Source organism: Ambystoma mexicanum, chromosome 6p (assembly GCF_040938575.1).
Source record: "Ambystoma mexicanum isolate Mex_15411 chromosome 6p, UKY_AmexF1_1, whole genome shotgun sequence".
NCBI classification, from domain to species: domain Eukaryota; kingdom Metazoa; phylum Chordata; class Amphibia; order Caudata; family Ambystomatidae; genus Ambystoma; species Ambystoma mexicanum.
In genome coordinates, this window is record NC_090935.1 from 276,051,861 (window position 1) to 276,069,705 (window position 17,845).

Sequence of the window (17,845 nt, forward strand, 5' to 3'; positions counted from 1 at the left end):
GATTCTGGGGGGTGGAGGGGGTACGGCAGGGCCTGAGCAGGTGATTTACTGCTGGGCTGTTGTTTGGATTGTGGGATTGTGTTTACAGCTGTTGGGGATTATGATATGATATAATTGGTTATTTATAACGCGCTTAATACGCAGAGGTTTCTAAGCGTGGACGCGGGGATCGAACCTGTGTTGCTCTGTGTCGTCTTGCTTCCAAGGCGAGCACGTTGCCCCTGAGCTATCCTCCCAAGATTGGGGGACGGGAGGGGCTGTAGGGGGCGCTGGAGGGTGTTCGAGGTGGCAGTACAAACTGCTGGGGTGGGGGGGGAGGTCGAGGTTGGGACCCATAGGGGAGGTGGAGGGGAGGGAGTGGAAGTGCAAGAAGTTCAGGTATTAGCAGACAGGTGGAACCATAGAAATTGAGTGTTCGAAGAGGAATGCATAACGGTGAAAGTTAACAGAGACTGGGAACATCGAGGAGGGGGGGGGGTTCAGACGCAGGAAGAGCTTTTCGGCAGACTTCTAGGGTGATGGGAATCAAGCGGCCCGTATCTGCGCTGCTATGGCAGGGCTTAGGGGAGTGAAAATCACCTGGAATATGAGATTCCTCAATAACTAGTTAAGAGACTGCGAGCACCTACCTACCTGGCTAGGAAGGGTATCCAAATAGCACTGTTCAAGAAACACACTTGACCGCAGACAGGTCACGCTGGCAAGAAAGTGGGGAGGCAAGCTATACAATTTACCTTTCTCGGCATACGCAAGTGGGGGGTCCTTGCCTGGATTACTCAGACAGCCCCCTTCCAACTGCTTGTGTTTAAAAGAGGACGATGAGGAGAGGATGGTGGTTGTGTACGGACTGTGGGAAAGCAGGGAAATTTGAGTTCTAAACACCAAGGCACCAAATCACGATGCCACAGTGTTCTTCATGTCATTATACACAAGATTGACGATGTATAGAGAGGTGACATGGGTGTGGGGAGGAGATTTTAATTGCACCCTTAATCCTGTATTAGACAGATCGGACACCAAACACACTAAACCAGCACCACCGGCCAAGACTCTCGGCAGCCTGCTGTGACTGGTGGACATATTGAGAGCGAGGCACGGGGAAAAGCGGGGCTACTCGCACTTCTCGTCTCTTCACATGGTACACACACGGATAGATTACATGCTCACAGGAGAAAAAAGGCTGGGTGACTTTGTGCACATAGAATATGACGCCAGAACACTATCGGATCATGCCCCACTTTTAGTAACATGGCAGAGCGTGGCCCCGAGACCTCGGATACCTACATGGTGCCTGTGGGCGGAAGCCCTGCTAAATTAGTTGTTTATTGACTACCTGAGGGATCAAAAGGAGGAGTACTTTAGCATTAATACAAACAGCGTAGCGAAGATGAGCACAGTATGGGACGCATTTTAGGAGGTCACGCTTGGAAAGGGGATAGGAAAAATGGGAGGCCCGAGAGCAGATATACCTAAAACCCTGGGAGACATCCAGAATGAGATAGCAAGTGTGGAAAAAGATGAGGGAGGACCACCTGCTGTGTCGGGTGGGTGACAGAACTGAGGCAAAAATGTGTGCGAGCATGGGAAAGACTGTGACGCTTTGACTTTGTGAAATACACTCAAAAACTGCAGAAGGGGACAAACCGGGGAGACTGCTGGTGTGTCAATGCAGGTGGGAAAAACTCTCACTGATGTACACAGGGAGTTAGTCAGAATGCATGAAGGGATAAACAAGGTGTTTTTTTTAGATTCTACAAAACCCTATACACAGACGTGACAACAGAAAGGGGCGAGAACGTAGAGGAGGCCTTGGGGCAAATAGAGCTACCCAAGCTGGGAGAAGACCAGGTGGACGCACTAGATGCACTACTGACGTTAGAAGAAATCAAGGAAGTGATAGAACTCCCGACCTCCAAGACCCCGGGACCGGATGGACTCCCGGGGGAGTTTTGTAAAAGATACGAGGGAATACCAGTGCCTAGATTGCTCCAGGTTTATACAGAAGCATACGAGCTGGGAGTACTACCCAGCAGCCTGAGGGAAGCCACTATCATACCAATCCTTAAACCGGGTAAATCACTGCAGTGCTGTGCATCGTACCGGCCCCTCTCTATGGTGAACCAAGACTGAAAAATCCTGACGGCGGTGTTGCCAAACAGACATAGGAGAGTAATAGGGGACCTAGTACACACAGACCAAAGTGGGTATGTTCTTAGGGCGGAACACCACATGGAATGTGCAGAAACTACACCACGCCATAGACGGCACTAATCATCTGACGGACGAAGGTGCAGTGGCCTCATTATTGCAGTCAAGGCCTTTGACTCAGTCCTCTGGGACTGAATGTTTGCTGCCCTGACACATTTCGGAATTGGGAAATGTTTTTGAAATGGGTAAAGCTGATCTACAAGGTGCCCAGGGTCTGTGTGAAGACAGGCAGACAGATCTCTGAGGTGTGGGTAGTGCAGAAGGGCACCAAGCAGGTTTGGCCACTATCACCGATGCTGTATATTCCAGCATTGGAGCCACTGACTGTTACTAGTAGTATGAGGATGCGGGGGATCGAGCTAGACGGAGTGGTGCACCTAATCACCTTGTATGTAGATGACATGCTGCTGTATGTAAACATGCCAGATGACAACTTACCGCACTTATTGGATGTCATTGACCAGTTTGCTGAGCTATCAGGGATCAGGGTGAACTGGGAGAAGTCATGCCTGTTCTGGCTTGCAGGGCTTAGAGACCCGACTGAGATCCTTGTTCAGTGCATGTTCCCCTGGTGGGAATCATCAGTGAACTGCAAGGGGAACTGGTGCAATATAGAAGACACTGGGAGGACAAGGGAATAGCCATGATTGGGGACCTAGTAAGAGAAGATAAAGTAATAGCTTTCCAGGCCCCATTCAACGAATATGGTAAACATGAAGGGCAATTCCTGCTATACCTAGGCATGGTCAAGAGAATTGGGGAAATATGGCTTGGTCCGCAGAGCGAGAAATTAGACACCATGTACGACGTGTCAGGAAGGGGGACACATGGTCTCTAGACTACATGATTTGTTCCTTGGCAGGTTGGGTGCGTCAGAACTGAAGGTGAACAGCAGGTGAGAGACAGACATAGGAAAAACGCTTACAGATGCATAATGGGAAAGGGCACTGCTGTACACCAAGCGAGTATCAAGAAACTCCAGGTTCAAACTCACCCAATTGTATGTCACTCACAGAATGTATATGACTCCACACAAGGTGTCCCTCATGGTGAAACGGGGTGGCCAGGCCTGTCCAAGATGCACACAGGAAAGAGCAGACATGATACACATGTTTTGGGCGTGCCTGGTAATACACACATTATGGGGGATGTAGCCGGGAGGGTGGCACGGGGTGGCATCCAAATGCAGAAATGGCCCACAGAGTATTCTCTATTGGGATTGTTCCCTAGGGGCGGGAGACAAAAGGCTCACTTGACCAAAATGTAGGATCTGGTTTGTGTGTTAGCGAAATGCAGAATTGTCATGGCGTGGAAATCTTCTGAAGGCCCTAAAATAGATGCCTGGTGGGCGGATCTAAGGCGATGGTCACTAGCAGAGTCAGCTGTATGGTATAAGGCTCTTAAGAAAGGAATGCATGAAGGGAATGAGGCAATCGAAGACTGGAACACTCTAGTACAGAACATGTTCAACCTGGGAGAAGATGAGACTTAGAGGCTGTATGCTCCGGGAGGGAGGTTGATGCAGGAGCTGGGAGGTACTGACGCGATGGGGGAACATGCAGTTTGGTGGATAGGCAATGTTGTGGGAGGTGGTTGGTGAGCCGGAAAGCTGAGATTAAGGGTGGAACAACCCCCACCACCTGACGGGAAACTCCTGAATGGATCTATATATGCCTGTATCACTGGAATGACATGGTGAAGCTTGTCTGTATTTGTTTGTCTGTTTGTTGAAAAAATTAAAACAGGTTTTATAAAAGTGTAAGGGAAGGAAATAGGTTTTGACACATGATGGTGGACTCTTGATTTCATTGGACATCCTGAAACAATCCTTAGTATTTAGTTGAGGCATGGAAACCCTTCAAAGAAGTTAGGGACAAATAGGGTTTTCTCTTTATTTTGGAATTAATACACATCTTTAGCCAATACAATGTCACCCACATGTCAGTCTCCGCCTTCTGCACCCCTACAATAACCATTTACTTTAAAAGGCACATCAATTTCATTTATGGATTCAGTTTCTCAAATCTCACCATGTGACATTACTTTACATCAAATAATGTACACATTACATTGTAATTAATATATCCTACATTAACCAAAACATAGTAGATCCATTAACTCTACAATTCTCAAAATTTCATTATGCATATTTGAGAGTATCCTAACATGACATCAGTCATTCCCCATGCATTATCAGTCCTTAACTTGACTCTTGTCGAGGAGAAGATATTCTTAGTTATTCCAAAATAGCTGCTGTGGGGTAAGCTCCGGCAGGCCAATGATCAGCAAGCCTGCGGGCTGGCGGAATTGAAAGAATATATGCTGTTTTGAAGACCCTGAGACGGAGAGGAGAGTTGTATAGCTGAGGAGTCTGCAGAATATTCACAAGGAACCATGCTGTTTTGAAGGGAACATCGCTGAACAGTACATGGGGTGTGACTCGGGCAGGAGCAGCTCTAACCTCAAGGCACAAGCAGTACTGTGGATCCCTTGGAAATAAGTCTGCCTTCCCCCAGCTGTTGTGGGATAATAAATTGGAGTGACAGGTGTGCTAAGGAGGCTGCAACACAGCGCCTGAGAAGAATCAGGAAGGAGGAAGACAGCGCAAGGAGCGATCGTCGGTGTGTGGCAGTACATCTGATAAGCGGCGGTAGCGAGCAATCAGGAGCATATAAATAGCGCACCAGCTGTTAAATGTAAAAGAAGCTGTCCCCATATGACAAGAAGTAGAATTATACTATCCCGGCTAGAGTGAGTGGTGTGCCGTGCCTAGGGACATTATACTCTGCGCTGCTGGAAGCTGCCAGAGGCGAGACAGTGCTATTAAAGAGCGCAGATAGACATTTTATCCGCGAATAGGGAGCCATTTGTTCATATTGGATGATTCTATAAAGGGGGCAGATTTATGGCAGTAGGGAGATAACATTTGGAGAAATTAAAGGTGCTGCTCCAAAGGTTTAAGCACTTAGAAGAGGAGAAAAGTGTGAGTGCACCATTTGGACTTGGTTAAGTGAACTTGCCTTGGTCAATATAATCTACAAACGAAGGTTGTTGCGGAAGGCGCCTGGTAGACGGGAGATCTAACAAGATATGTGCACTTGAATTTTCATCTCCATTTTACTATTCATCATTTTGATCATTCAGATTGAAGGTACAGTGACTGAAAGGTGAGGGTGCTATTTGCAAGAAGAGGGGGAGGTGACCAAGACCTATACTAGTATTGGAGCAGTGATGTATTGGACTATTTAGTCTATTAGCGCTCATTTATACATGGTGCATTCCCAACTCACTGTTAGCTTTAGAAGAGGGCATTTTTCCTTTAACGCCTGACATCTGGAAGTGCTAAAACGGCCATCATTACCCAAGGGGATCAGCTGGAACGCTGTTGGAGGTCCCGCACAGGAGATACCTCTCTGGGAGAGGAAGCAGTACAGCAGGCTATAGGTGAAAAGAAATCCGACCAGATCAAAATGGCCTTAAATAAGGAAGACCTCCAGGGTTGTCTGAAAGGAATGGAAGAGAGGATGGTGAATGCCCTCTAGGCTCAGCTGGACAAAATGTAGGAAGACGTACTGAGCTCACTGATGCAAGTGAAAAGGGAGATCAGTGAAATTGGTGCCAGGGTCGATATAACGGAACAGGGCCTGATGGAAGTGACGACTGAAGTAGGTCAAAATAGCTAGCTCTGAGATCAATTGGATAGACCACCCACAATCTGGAAATATAAATGGAAAACTTGGAAAATCATTCTCGGAGGTCGAATATACGTGTGAAGGGCCCAACCGATGACATAAAGGATATGAATTTGAGAGCTATGATGCAGCAATGCTTCAGAAATGTACTTACAGATATGGCACCTGAAGATGTGGGGATTGATAGGGTACATAGAGTGAGCCCCAGGAGATCTGGTCCAAGTACAAGACAGAGAGACGTATTGGTGACCCTGTCCTCATATACAGTGAAAGAAGACGTTCTTAGGACGTGAGGTCACAATCAAACTTAACCATTAATGGAGCCCAGGTATATCTCTTCCAAGACTTGGCATTGACAACTCTGCATAAAAGGAGAGCCATGACCCCGGTGACCAGAGAACTAATAGCCAGACGCATCCAATATAAGTGGACCTTTCCATTTGGCCTGCTGTTTATGACCTGTGAGAAAGGATTGTCCCTTATGAACATACAGGAGAGCAGACAATCTAATGGGCAAATGCAAAACTTCTCTGCCTTGTAATGTGATCGCCTGTGGACTTGGTTTGCAGCATCCGGCAGGAGAGGCAGCAGACTCACAAAATTGAGAGAACCGCCGGGCAAGTTAGATGATCCCGGGCCATCAGGTGCCATCTGAGAAGTTGATTCAACTCTGTATAAAAGTTCAATCTTGTTTATTTGCTTAATGCTGGTTGGATAGATAACAGTAATGGGTGAAAGGGGTGTTGAGGGGATGTGAGAAGTGAATGTGACTTGTGCATCGATTTGCTTGGAGTAATAGGCAAGGTGACAGCATTAAGGAATCACTTGGGGGGTGTAGTTCGCCCTCTATGGGGTTGTTCCAAAGGCGGTTTCAGGATCAGAGCTCCAGGGAGGTTTTTGGGGGTGTTCATAGGAAATCTGGTTAGGACCGGGAAAGGCGTGGGTGGAATGTTGGGTGGTAGGGAGGTGGGGGGTAAGCTAGAGGTAGGATTTGGTTTGTTGAAGTTAGGGGGTTAAAGGGGAGAGGAGTGGAACGATGGGGAGGGAGGTGAGGGAGATGACTTGGCCGGTAATCAAAAAATAAGGGTGAGTTACCATTGGGTACAGGGGTTAACAAAAGATAATATTCCAGTGACAAGTGATGAGTATAACAATTTACTCACATAATGTAAGGGGAATGAACTCCCTTGTGAAATAATAATGTTGCAAGAGACTCGCATAAAGAAAGTGGATAGGTCAATACCTCGCTTTCAACAATTTATGAAAGTTTATCAAGTTGCTGCTCCAGGGAAGTAAGCAGGGGTGTTGATAGGTATTAAAGAAGCCCTGTAAGTAAAAGTCGAGAGAATGGAGGTCGACGAGCAAGGTCGATAACTGTTTCTGTTGATCCTTCTAGGACCTGTTAGGGTGATCATGAGTACGATCTATGCACCCAACTCATGACAGGAGGCATTTTTAAGGGCGACGTTGTCAAAACTAGAAAGATTTGTGGTAGGGGAGATGGTGCTTACTGGTGATTTTAATATGGCTTGGGACCCGAGTTTAGACAGAAGTGTTAGTAACCAGCATAGTGGGTGCACTCCCTCGAAGGTCCTGAAGGAGAAATGTGCCTATTTATCCCATGTAGATGTTTGGCAAGCAAGGAGGAGGAATGAGAGTGGTTATACTTGTTTTTCCCACATATATCAAACATTCTCTAGAATAGATTATGTATGCATAACTGCATGCCTGCTGGGGGAGGTGGATAAGGTGCATATAGGGGCTATATCGACTTCAGAACACGCCCCGATGATCGTTGAACTGAAGGGGACGGGGCAAAGTAAGCATGTATGGGCATGGACATGCCCCCAGGAAGTGTTATTCAATAGTTTCAGCAGAATTGCTGGGCAGTAAAATAGCTTCACATTTTTTCCATAATGAAAGCGAGGGAATGACTGCAAAAGGGGTCTGGGAGGCATTTAATGCAGTCATTAGAGGGGCGATTATAGCGATACAAGCGCAAAAAAGAAAAATGTGAACACAGCATTGGAAATGTAATTAGAGGCCCAATTGAAAGAGACTCAGCGAGAGTTGGTAGAGGGCAAGAATAAAGAGGTGTCTAGGAAATTGAAAGGATTAAGAACACAGCTGGAATTGTTTCGTACGCAACATGCGGAGAAGGCCCAGTTGAATATTAGACAACAGTACTATATAAGCGCCAATAACGCGGATAGGTTGCTGGCCAGACAGATTACAATGGCTGCTGCAAAACGCGTAATAAGGGGAATCAAGCAAGCCGATGGTACATTCACGTCAGATTCAGAATCAATACTGCATGCGTTTGAAGAGTTTAATGTGGCTCTCTATAGGTTTGATGAAGCATACCAGGGGGTAGTAGACCAGTATTTCTTTGACCTCTCATGGCAGAAAATAAAGCAACAGGAAAGGGATACACCTTGAGGAAGATATAACGGTGGAAGAAGTTGAGGCCACAATCAAAAGATTACCTAAAAATAAAGTTCTGTGCCCAGATGGATTCACTGCACGTTTCTACCAAAAACTTAGCAAACAGTTGAATCCTAAACTCGTGTTCCTTTTCAATTCTGTCAGAAGGAATGGGCAGGTGACCCCCACTATGGCTGAGGCGAAAGTGGTGATATTCATAAAACCTAATACAAATCCACCCGCGTGTGGGTCATATCGGCCCGTAGCTCTTTTAAATCTAGATGCAAAAATCTACACAGGCATTTTGGCAGCCAGGGTCACTTCTCTTCTTCCAGACATTATTGCTACGGATCAGTCGTGCTTCATAAAAGGAAGACAAACAGGGGATATGTGAGAAACCTGAAGGTGTCTCACCCGCTAGTCCCTGAGGATCTGTCATCCAGGTGGACAGGACACAGCCATCGCTATTGGATCCAGTTCCTAGGGTTGAACAAGTGCGGAAGGAGGATCACCTGCATGGGGGGTCTTCGGGGAGTGGAAGTGGGACACCGAAGGGTGAGGCACAGTATCCCCTTCCTTATGACACCTTTTCCCCATCCTGCCCAGTAGGATATTTAGAAACGCTACCCCCCTTTTGCGACACAAACACTTTCTCACACCGTGAACAACAATGGACTAACACAAGAGCCTTTTACCTGACATGTCTCAACTCGTGGGTCAGGCAGAGTAAGGCAATTGCCGATAACAACACACACCTGACTGCCCTTTCCCTTCCCCACAGGTATAAAAGGCGGAGCACGAGAGCACACTTGGAGCAAGGCCAAATGCATGAGGAAGCAGCTATTCCAGGACGCCAGTTCAAACGGAGGAGAAAGGCGGTGAAACCGGAAAAGGACGACCAGGAGGGAATTGCCTTTGCCCTTTTCAACCCAGACCCACGAAGCCTCCACGAAAGGGAACGTAAGACCAGGAGTCACAGCTGGCGAGTAGTGTGACAGATATCAGCGGTACATGGGATCCACTGATAGCCAGGGCAGCGAGAAGCGGTTGCCATTGTGGTACTGTCCTTGACTCCAGCGGCAATAGAAATGCCAACGATTTCAGCACAGCTGGTGAGTTGGAAGAAACTAATAGTGGACAGGACTGTCTTGAGTTCAAGGTTTCAGTGGCAACATTGTATATGAAGAAAGAAGATAATAGACATGAGGTCTTTTGTGAGTGAAATTGGTACCAGAAACCGAGTGGTCCGGTGCCATGTGGGTGCTCATTCAAAGGAATCTGACTGGTGGCCCTCTCCTGAACAAGGAGAATGTACTGAACTAACTTTGTGGAAACTACAAGTTCCAAGAGGCCTCAGGTGTCAAGGTGGTCATACAAGGGTCAACACCAATCCCTTGTACATTCAAAAGTCTTTGACACGTGGAAACTAAGTGACTTGTGAGAAAGAGCAAACGTGAACCTGACTAAGGGATGCCTGCGAGTTGGGGTGAATAGCGACACATCCGTGAACATTGTGATGACAAGGGATGTCCACAGTGAGTTGTTGATCTGAGCCCGACTGGGGGAGGCTAACGTTGAGAGAAGGATCAGTTCCTGGTTGATGGGGATCCAAGGGCGAAGAGTAATCGCGTGATGTGAAGATTTACAGAAGGAACTTTTGTTTTGTTATTTATGGCATATCAGGGCCTCTGAGGCAAGAGACTATGCATGAAAGAGACTTGGGCACAGAAGGCCCTGATATTGAGGAAAGGAACTGTAACCTCATGCTGGAATAGCCCAGGAGTGTGCTGTGTTCAAGAGTCCTGTCTTGTCCCGTGCTACAAACGCGTGGAAGGGAGGCTCTTTTATTTGACAAGACTCCACTAGGACTGTATTATTATTATTTGATGGTCGTATTTTGCGCCTATCTTCGATTTAGGTTTAGATTAGGCGTTTATCACACCCATTTTACAGTTTAATAAACTCCCTTGAACTGTGATCACTTGTGTCTGTCTTACTTTGATACCATGCCTTCCTTACAGATAACAGGAGGAAATTGGCATATATAATAGAAAAAACCAATATCCGACAGATCCCTGCGCTATTGGTATTGCTCAACGCAGAGAAACATGCCCTAGAACATATGGGTTTTGGCCCCACGTTCATTCGAATGATACAGGCCAACTATGTGAAACCCTCAATTTGACTGTTTGGCAATTTCCACTTATCAGATTGCAAGAGGGACGCGACAGGGATGTCCGTTATTTCCACTTTTATATGCTATGTATTTAGAACCCTTATTAGCAACTATTAGACACAATCAAAACATAAGGGGCATAAGGATTGGGGTGGAAGAATATAAAAAAACGGCTTTTGCCGATGGTGTTATGATGTCCCTGACCAACCCGGAGATATCTATTCCCGCATTGAGTAGAATTGGCAAAGATGGAGAAAGTAGCAAATCGGAAGTAATGGAGATAGTGCTGTCAGAGGCTCAGAGACAGGATCTAGCCATGGGTGTCACCTTTCCGGAGAGCGGGGGGATTCCATAGGCTTTTTGAGGATACAGATAATCAATGTAATATATTCTCTGTATGCAGCAAATTACCCATCATTTGTAAGTAGAATAAAAACGGATTTTGATAAATGGACCCCTTTGCTCATATGGTTGCTGGGAAGGATAGCAACAGTAAAAATGGTTACGTTACCCAGACTTCTATACTATTTCCAGGTACACCAGGTATGGCTACCTCGATCATTTTTTAAGACTGTCAATAGGTTAATATCACGTTTTGTCTGGAAAAATAAACATCCAAGGGTAGCCTCGGAAAAAATGATGCCATCTAAGCAGTGGGGGGAGTGGGACTCCCCAATATTTCTAAATATTATGAAGCAGGTCAATTACGGGTGGTAAGGGAATGGATATTGGGAGATATGACGCAATCATGGGTAAAAATTGATAAGCCGGTAGCAGGGATTTCGCTGGAAGGATTGCTGTGGCTAGATAAACAAGACAGACCCCGCAGTGCCACTTTGAGCAGGGTACTTTCGGTAACATGTAATGTATGGGATTGTCTATTGCGGCAAGGACATCTTTCTGCGTGCCTGTCCCTATTTACCCTGCTATTTAAAAATCCCCAGTTCTCCCCAGGGATGGCACAGGGTTAATTTGAAAAATGGAAAGAAAAGGAATGTAGCAAAGGGGGGGGGGGGGGGTATGATAATAGAAGGGGAAGTAGGAACGTTTGAAGATTGTAAACAGAGTATAGGGCTGACGGAAAGGGACCAAATGGAATATTACCAGCTACGCCATTGGTTGAAGCAGCCTGATCTTAAAAAAAGCATATCAGAGGTCCTCAACACCATTCAACCTTTTTATTACCACAAATAAAGGAGATAAACAACTGGTGTCCAAACTTAAATCTATTTTAGTAGACCTACAACCGGCAACTAAGTGGCCTTATATCCAGAGATGGGAAAGAACCCTGGTGGAGGAGGTTCCTGAACCGTTTGGGGGAGTCTCTGGGTCAAAATACCAAAGATGACGAGGTCTAGCCAGTTAAGGGAAGCTTGGTGTAGAATAATGTTGCAATGGCGCTACACTCCCGAAAGGCTTCATAATATGTTTCCCAATACGGCACAGGAATGCTGGAGAGGATGTTTGGGGAGCAGGGACTGGAGGCACATTTGGTGGGACTGCCCCGAGGTGAAGGTATTTTAGAATAAAATAGTAAAGCAGGTACAGTTGATGTTGCCAGGCTCATTAGTAAGGGAATGGATGTGTGGAATGTTTGATCCGGAAAAACAGTTCCCACTGAAAACACAACGCAAAGCATCCATGGTGTTGGTAATAGCGGCCTGATTATTAATAGCAAAAAAAATGGAAAGAGATCACTGCCCATGGTCATAGAATGTTTGCATACAGTTTGGGGAATGGTGGCGATGGAGTGGGTTACATATAGAATACAAGGTAGGCCATCAGATTCAGGAGGGATTGGAGGGTGATAATTGAATACTTTAAGGGTGATTATATGATACAATGGTGCCCAGAGAACTTGAAAAATTGTCAATATTGTAGAGGACGGGACGTTCCTCATTCATGTGAACATAATCAAGTCAAGGAAGTACAACGGTTCGACAAGTCAGGGGTTAGGGGGGTGGTTGGGGATTGGTGGATTGTTGTTTTCTTTGTTTTATCACTGGTTTGATATGTAACTTGGAAATGGCAATAAAAAAACTTTTAAAAAGCATGTGTATATTGTTTAACCGCCTCCAATCCATATTATAACAAAATGTGGCTTACGTTCAGTTATCAGAGTTTCTTCTCAGAAGCTGTCTTGAAGGAACAGGATGAATCCCAGTGCCGCTAAATTCTTAAACAATGTTAGGAGGATACCTGCACTGAGCCTCCTCTACTATGGTTCTTAAAATGAATTAATAAAAGCTCCATTCAGTAACTGTTTTATTATTTTAACAAAGGGTATCAATATCCCAACATTTAATGTACTTACTGAAAACTGATGTTCCGTTTTATTCAGCAAACTTAAATTAATAGATAAAATATTCTTGCTCATTTAAGCTTAGTTGATTCTTCAATGGCAGCTCTCAACAAGCAAACATCAAAATAGCTACACAAATTCTACCTTCCCATGTAGTTGTTTTCATCTTAGCTATTTCTGTCATTCCACAACATGTATTCCCCCAACTGATCCGTCTGTATCTTGATTTACACTTATTTTTCCATTTAAACAAGTAGTATGTGACAAATATACAGTGATCTTTGAAAGGTTGTCTATCGGAACCCTCTTCCAGGTGCACCTTTACAATCATAGATTAATGTAATAACTTGCTTTATAAATGTTTCAGTGAAACAAAGATGCGGTTGTGACACTATTGAATATTTTTTGTTCCATAATCCTAGCCCATATCTTCATGTTTTTTGTTGTGGTGTAGACAGCACTCGCATTTAAAGAAAAAGAGCTTAACCATGGTCTTGTGAGGTTCTGTCCATGTGTGTCTTCTGCATCACCCTATCGCCACCTTTCATATCATAAAGATTTTGAATGTCCTACTAACCCTTCATTCTTTTCAACCATTCCCACCGCCCTTTTCCCCATCTCTGTCTCCTGGAAATTGATCTAATTCAAATAGGTTCAGCCCTCCATTTTCCTTCGAACTCATGAGACACAAAAGCAGGGATCTGACCAGAGTTCCTGAAAAAATATCATTGTAAAAAACGTGGTTTATTTTGTTTCCGAACCCCATGTTTCTTCCGTTTGCCCATACATCAACAATTTGAATGTGTTCATGTCTGTATGAATATATGGTATTTATAAAGCACACATCGAGCTGGGAAACCTGTACATAGGGGATGCAAACTGGGGGTTACAGTTAAGGGACAGAGGTAGCTGGAATGGGTATGGGAGCAGAGGACATCCATAGAGGGAGAAGTAGGGTTGATGGTGCGGTTGGTGAGATGTTCTTTGAAAGGTAGGGTCCTCAAGACCTTCCTGAAGTATAGGATAGAAGGATCCAGTCTTCTCTGTGGTTGGCACTTGTTCTAGAGACAGCGTGCATAGCAAGAAAAAGCCTGTTTACTAATGTTATCCCACTAGCATTTCTTTGTTTCCAGTGTGGTGATGTCTTAGCTTCTGGTGGTTCATTGTCTTCTGGAGATGGAGGGTTTCTCAGCAAGGTAGAGTGTTGTATTGGTTGTGGCTGCATTATAGGTGATGCAGGCAATCTTGAACAAGATACATGCTTGAAGGGGTAACCAGTGCAGCTCCTTCAGGTTAGTGGAAAGAGGCTTGAATTTCTAGGCACGGTGTTCATCTGAAATGTATATTTTATATTCTTTTACATGTCTTAGAACTATGGTTAGCATGTACAACAATAGTTTTGATTATTGCACAAATACGTCATGGAATGTAACATGTATGTTTCTTACCTAGGAAACTGAACCTGCTGATATTGAAGGCCTGCTACAGAATGATAGCAATTCATTTAGTTTTCTAAGTGAAAGAAGTGTACATTCCAAACCTGAAGAATGTCTGGTAAATATGACAAGCGCTGGAGAAGCCATGGACCTCCAGATGTTCCCACACCAGTCACTTCCCGAAGGTGTTGACCAAGAAGTATTCAGTCAGCTGCCAGAAGACATCCAGAAGGAAATCCTTTGCAGCACTGTTACGAGAGGGGCTAGTACAAGTAGTGTGTCGAGCCGCCCTACATCCAAGACTAGAGACATGCAAGCATTCTTTTCACCAAAGAAAACTGGCACGCCAACATTTTCTAACAATAACAATTGTGATGTGAGCTCTGCTTCATTTGGCAAACATTCACAAAATAAACTGGCAAATACAACACTGGTGTCAGTTTTGGACAAGCCCCTTGCCGTTTTTGCATCTAGTACACAGAATTCTCACGCAAGTCATGAATGTGAAGTAGATGGGAAATATATAGAGGAAGAGACCAGAAAATTACCAATATTCTCCTCTCTGTGTAAAGATCCAATACATCTTCCCTCAGGTTCACAAACAAATATTTTTCAACAACGCCAAGATTCCAGTGGTTCTGTGACTTTTATGGGCACCACATGTGGAGGTGAAGATCTAGTGTCTCCTGGAGAAGTGGATATTACCTTTCCTTCTGGTGTTGATCCCACTGTCTTTTCAGAATTACCTTCTGTGGTACAACAAGAACTCATGACTGAATGGACCCAAAAGAGCACAGTTTCCAAAATGCACATGACTAAACACCACCAAACAATAAAAGAACCTAAAGGGAAGAGAACAACTGCTTTGAAGTCACCACAGCCGAATAGTTTATTGAAGTATTTTAAGCGAAACTAAGTTAGAAAACAGACATAAGAACTACCCAGGGCTATTTGTTCACAAGAGCTTAACAGTATCACCTAAAAATGTAGAACATGGTGCAATCTGTTTAGAATCAATACATGTTTCTGCAAATGTAATATCAGATCATTTTCCTTGTTTTTGGTGCTAGCATTGTTCTGAGGTGTGTAATGGTTCTGTCCACATGCATTCAACTCTTAGGGCCTGATCACAAGTTGGGCGGTAGCCCTTAAATTCGGCGGTAACAGTGTTTTTTCCTGCCGCATTTAAGGGTCCACCCATATCGCGTCTGGCGTCTTTACCCACAGCTCAGAGCTTGGGTAAACACACCAGAAAAATTCCCATTTTTGGTGCAATTACCGCCGGTGGTATTACCGTGCGGTAAATGCACCGAAAATTCCAATGGGGGATGGGACTAACAGCGCTCAACCCGTAATATGGCGGGAATACTGACAGACGGGTGGGCGCTAACGCTAATAAGTCGGGATACCGCCCAACTCGTGATCAGGCCCTAAGTTTTTTACTGTTAATGGTTTTTGAGGTTATGATTGAAGAAAGCATACATGGATACAAAGAAAGAATATGTGCAGAAAATATGCTAAATTGTTTTTGAAATAAAGATTTTTGTCGCTCCAGATCTGAAGGTACTGTAGCTCTACCAACGTGCTTTAATGCAGCATTGGAGATTCTACTACAGCCCTAAACTAGAGAATCGCTGCTAAAACTTTAATAGCGAGAACATACATTTTCATCAAACTCGAGAGTAAAAGTTGACAATACCCCTTCACAGCCTGCCAAGTATGTGCCCCTTCGAAACAAACCGTTGCCTCAAATACAGCACATGAAGCCATTTTTGGAAGTTACCTTGCCTGCTCCCACAATTTAAGGGATTTAATTTTGTCCAAAGAGAACCCAATTAGTGAGAGTTCATACACAGAGTTAGTGTCACCATAAAGTGAGAGGTTGCCAAATTACGATAGATGGGTGAGTCAAATGGTCTCTCAGATATGAGAGTTATGAGGAATGGGTGGGTGTGCAATTGGCACTTCAAGAAGCAGAAGTGAGAAAGAAAAGGTTGCTGTCACGAGTGTTGGGAACCAGCGTATTGTCCTCCAAATCTGATAAATCAATGTCTACCTCCCCTTTCTCCTCACCTGTCTCTTCCGGAACGGGGTTTCGTCTGAAGGTCTTGGTCTGGGGCTTCTTCTTCTTTGTGAAGAGGTACGGCCGTCCGCGGGAAGAAGCCACCCTGATCCCCTGATAAACAGGGAAGCAGCCGGCCCCCGTCCCGCAGAAACCAAGATGAGAGGAAAAAAGCAGCCGCTTAAAAAAACCTCTCTACGGATGTAGTTGGTACCAATGCTGAGCAGGAAGAGTTGACTGTGAGCCCGGGAATGCAGAAAAAACCGGAGCAGGATTTCAAGGTAAGTTTTCTCGGTGCAGCAGTAGGCTGGAGAATCCGGTGAAGCTGATACTGAACAAGGAGCAGTGCGAGAGACCGGAGTGGAGATACCGCCAAGAACCAGGAACGGGAGAAAGGAAGGAGAGGAGTGAAATAGAGCGAAAGGATACCGCGATAGAGGTTGCGGTAAATGGCAACAGGAGTAAGGTAAGGAAAACAAAGTAGCACGGCAACAAGGCACAGGAAAACAAAGTTGCAACGCACAGAGCCCAGGGGAGGGCGTGGTTAAATACAGGAACAAGAGAAAAAGACTAGACCGTCAAACCAGGAAGTGAAGAGAAAAAACACAGAACATTCTAATGGCGCTGCCAACGCCAAGCCTTCCATAACCGCCAGCGACCACCAAAAGACGGCGGCATGACAGTATGGCCCCTCCCAAGGGACACCCCCCCCCGGCTTCCCCGGGAACAGACGGTGAAACCGCTGAATCAACGCTGGAGCGTGAACATGAGACACCGGTTCCCAGGAGTCCTCCGAGTGTGGATACCCTTTCCAGTGGATGAGATACTCCAAGCGACCCCGCCGATAGCGGGAGTCACGAACGGAGGCCACATCATACTCATCGGAAGGAACTGCCTTGGGGACCGGGTCCTGTGGCAAAGGGCGATGGTAGGGATCACCCTTGCATTCCCTCAGGAGAGAGGAATGGAATACAGGATGGAGACGGTGCATGTGTTTGGGTAACCGAAGGCGGAAGGCCACGGGGTTGATCTGGTGAAGTATAGGGAAAGACCAAGGTACCAGGGAGACAGTTTAGAGGGGCGAAGCCAGCGAGGCAGAAACCTAGTAGACAACCAGACCTTGGTGCCCCTTCGCCAAGCTGGAACGGGCTGGCGCTTAAGATTGCAGTATGATCGATACCGAAGACTGCTCGCCCGCAAACTTCCCGTGGCGGTCTTGTGAGCCTCCGAGATACTGGTAAGTAAGGCATCCACAGATGGAGTGGTAGAAGGAGGAAAGGAGAGAGAAGGAATAAAGCTGGGATGGAAACCATAGGAACAAAAGAAAGGACTGAGACCAGTGGCACTATGCTCGGCATTGTTATAGGCAAATTCCGCGGTGACCAGCAGACTAACCCAATTATCCTGTTGGGCATTTGTGAAGCATCAAAGATACTGCTCCAGCGTGGCATTGGTTCTTTCAGTCTGCCCGTTAGTCTGAGGGTGGAAGCCAGATAAGGCCCGTTCCATTCCCAGTCTCTCACAAAGCTCCTTCCAGAACCTTGA

The 17,845-nt window shown here is 45.6% G+C and overlaps 1 protein-coding gene across 4 annotated transcripts in view; it reads left to right on the forward strand.

Annotated features, from left to right (window-relative positions):
• Positions 1–15,794, forward strand: part of POLI (DNA polymerase iota) — a 668,492-nt gene extending 652,698 nt beyond the window's left edge. For all 4 annotated transcript variants that reach the window (XM_069626992.1, XM_069626991.1, XM_069626994.1 and 1 more), the window contains one exon: positions 14,255–15,794. In XM_069626992.1, the coding sequence (XP_069483093.1) occupies positions 14,255–15,154 (900 nt within the window). In that variant the 3' untranslated portion in view covers positions 15,155–15,794. The remainder of the gene's footprint in view (positions 1–14,254) is intronic.
• The last annotated feature ends 2,051 nt before the right edge of the window (positions 15,795–17,845 follow it).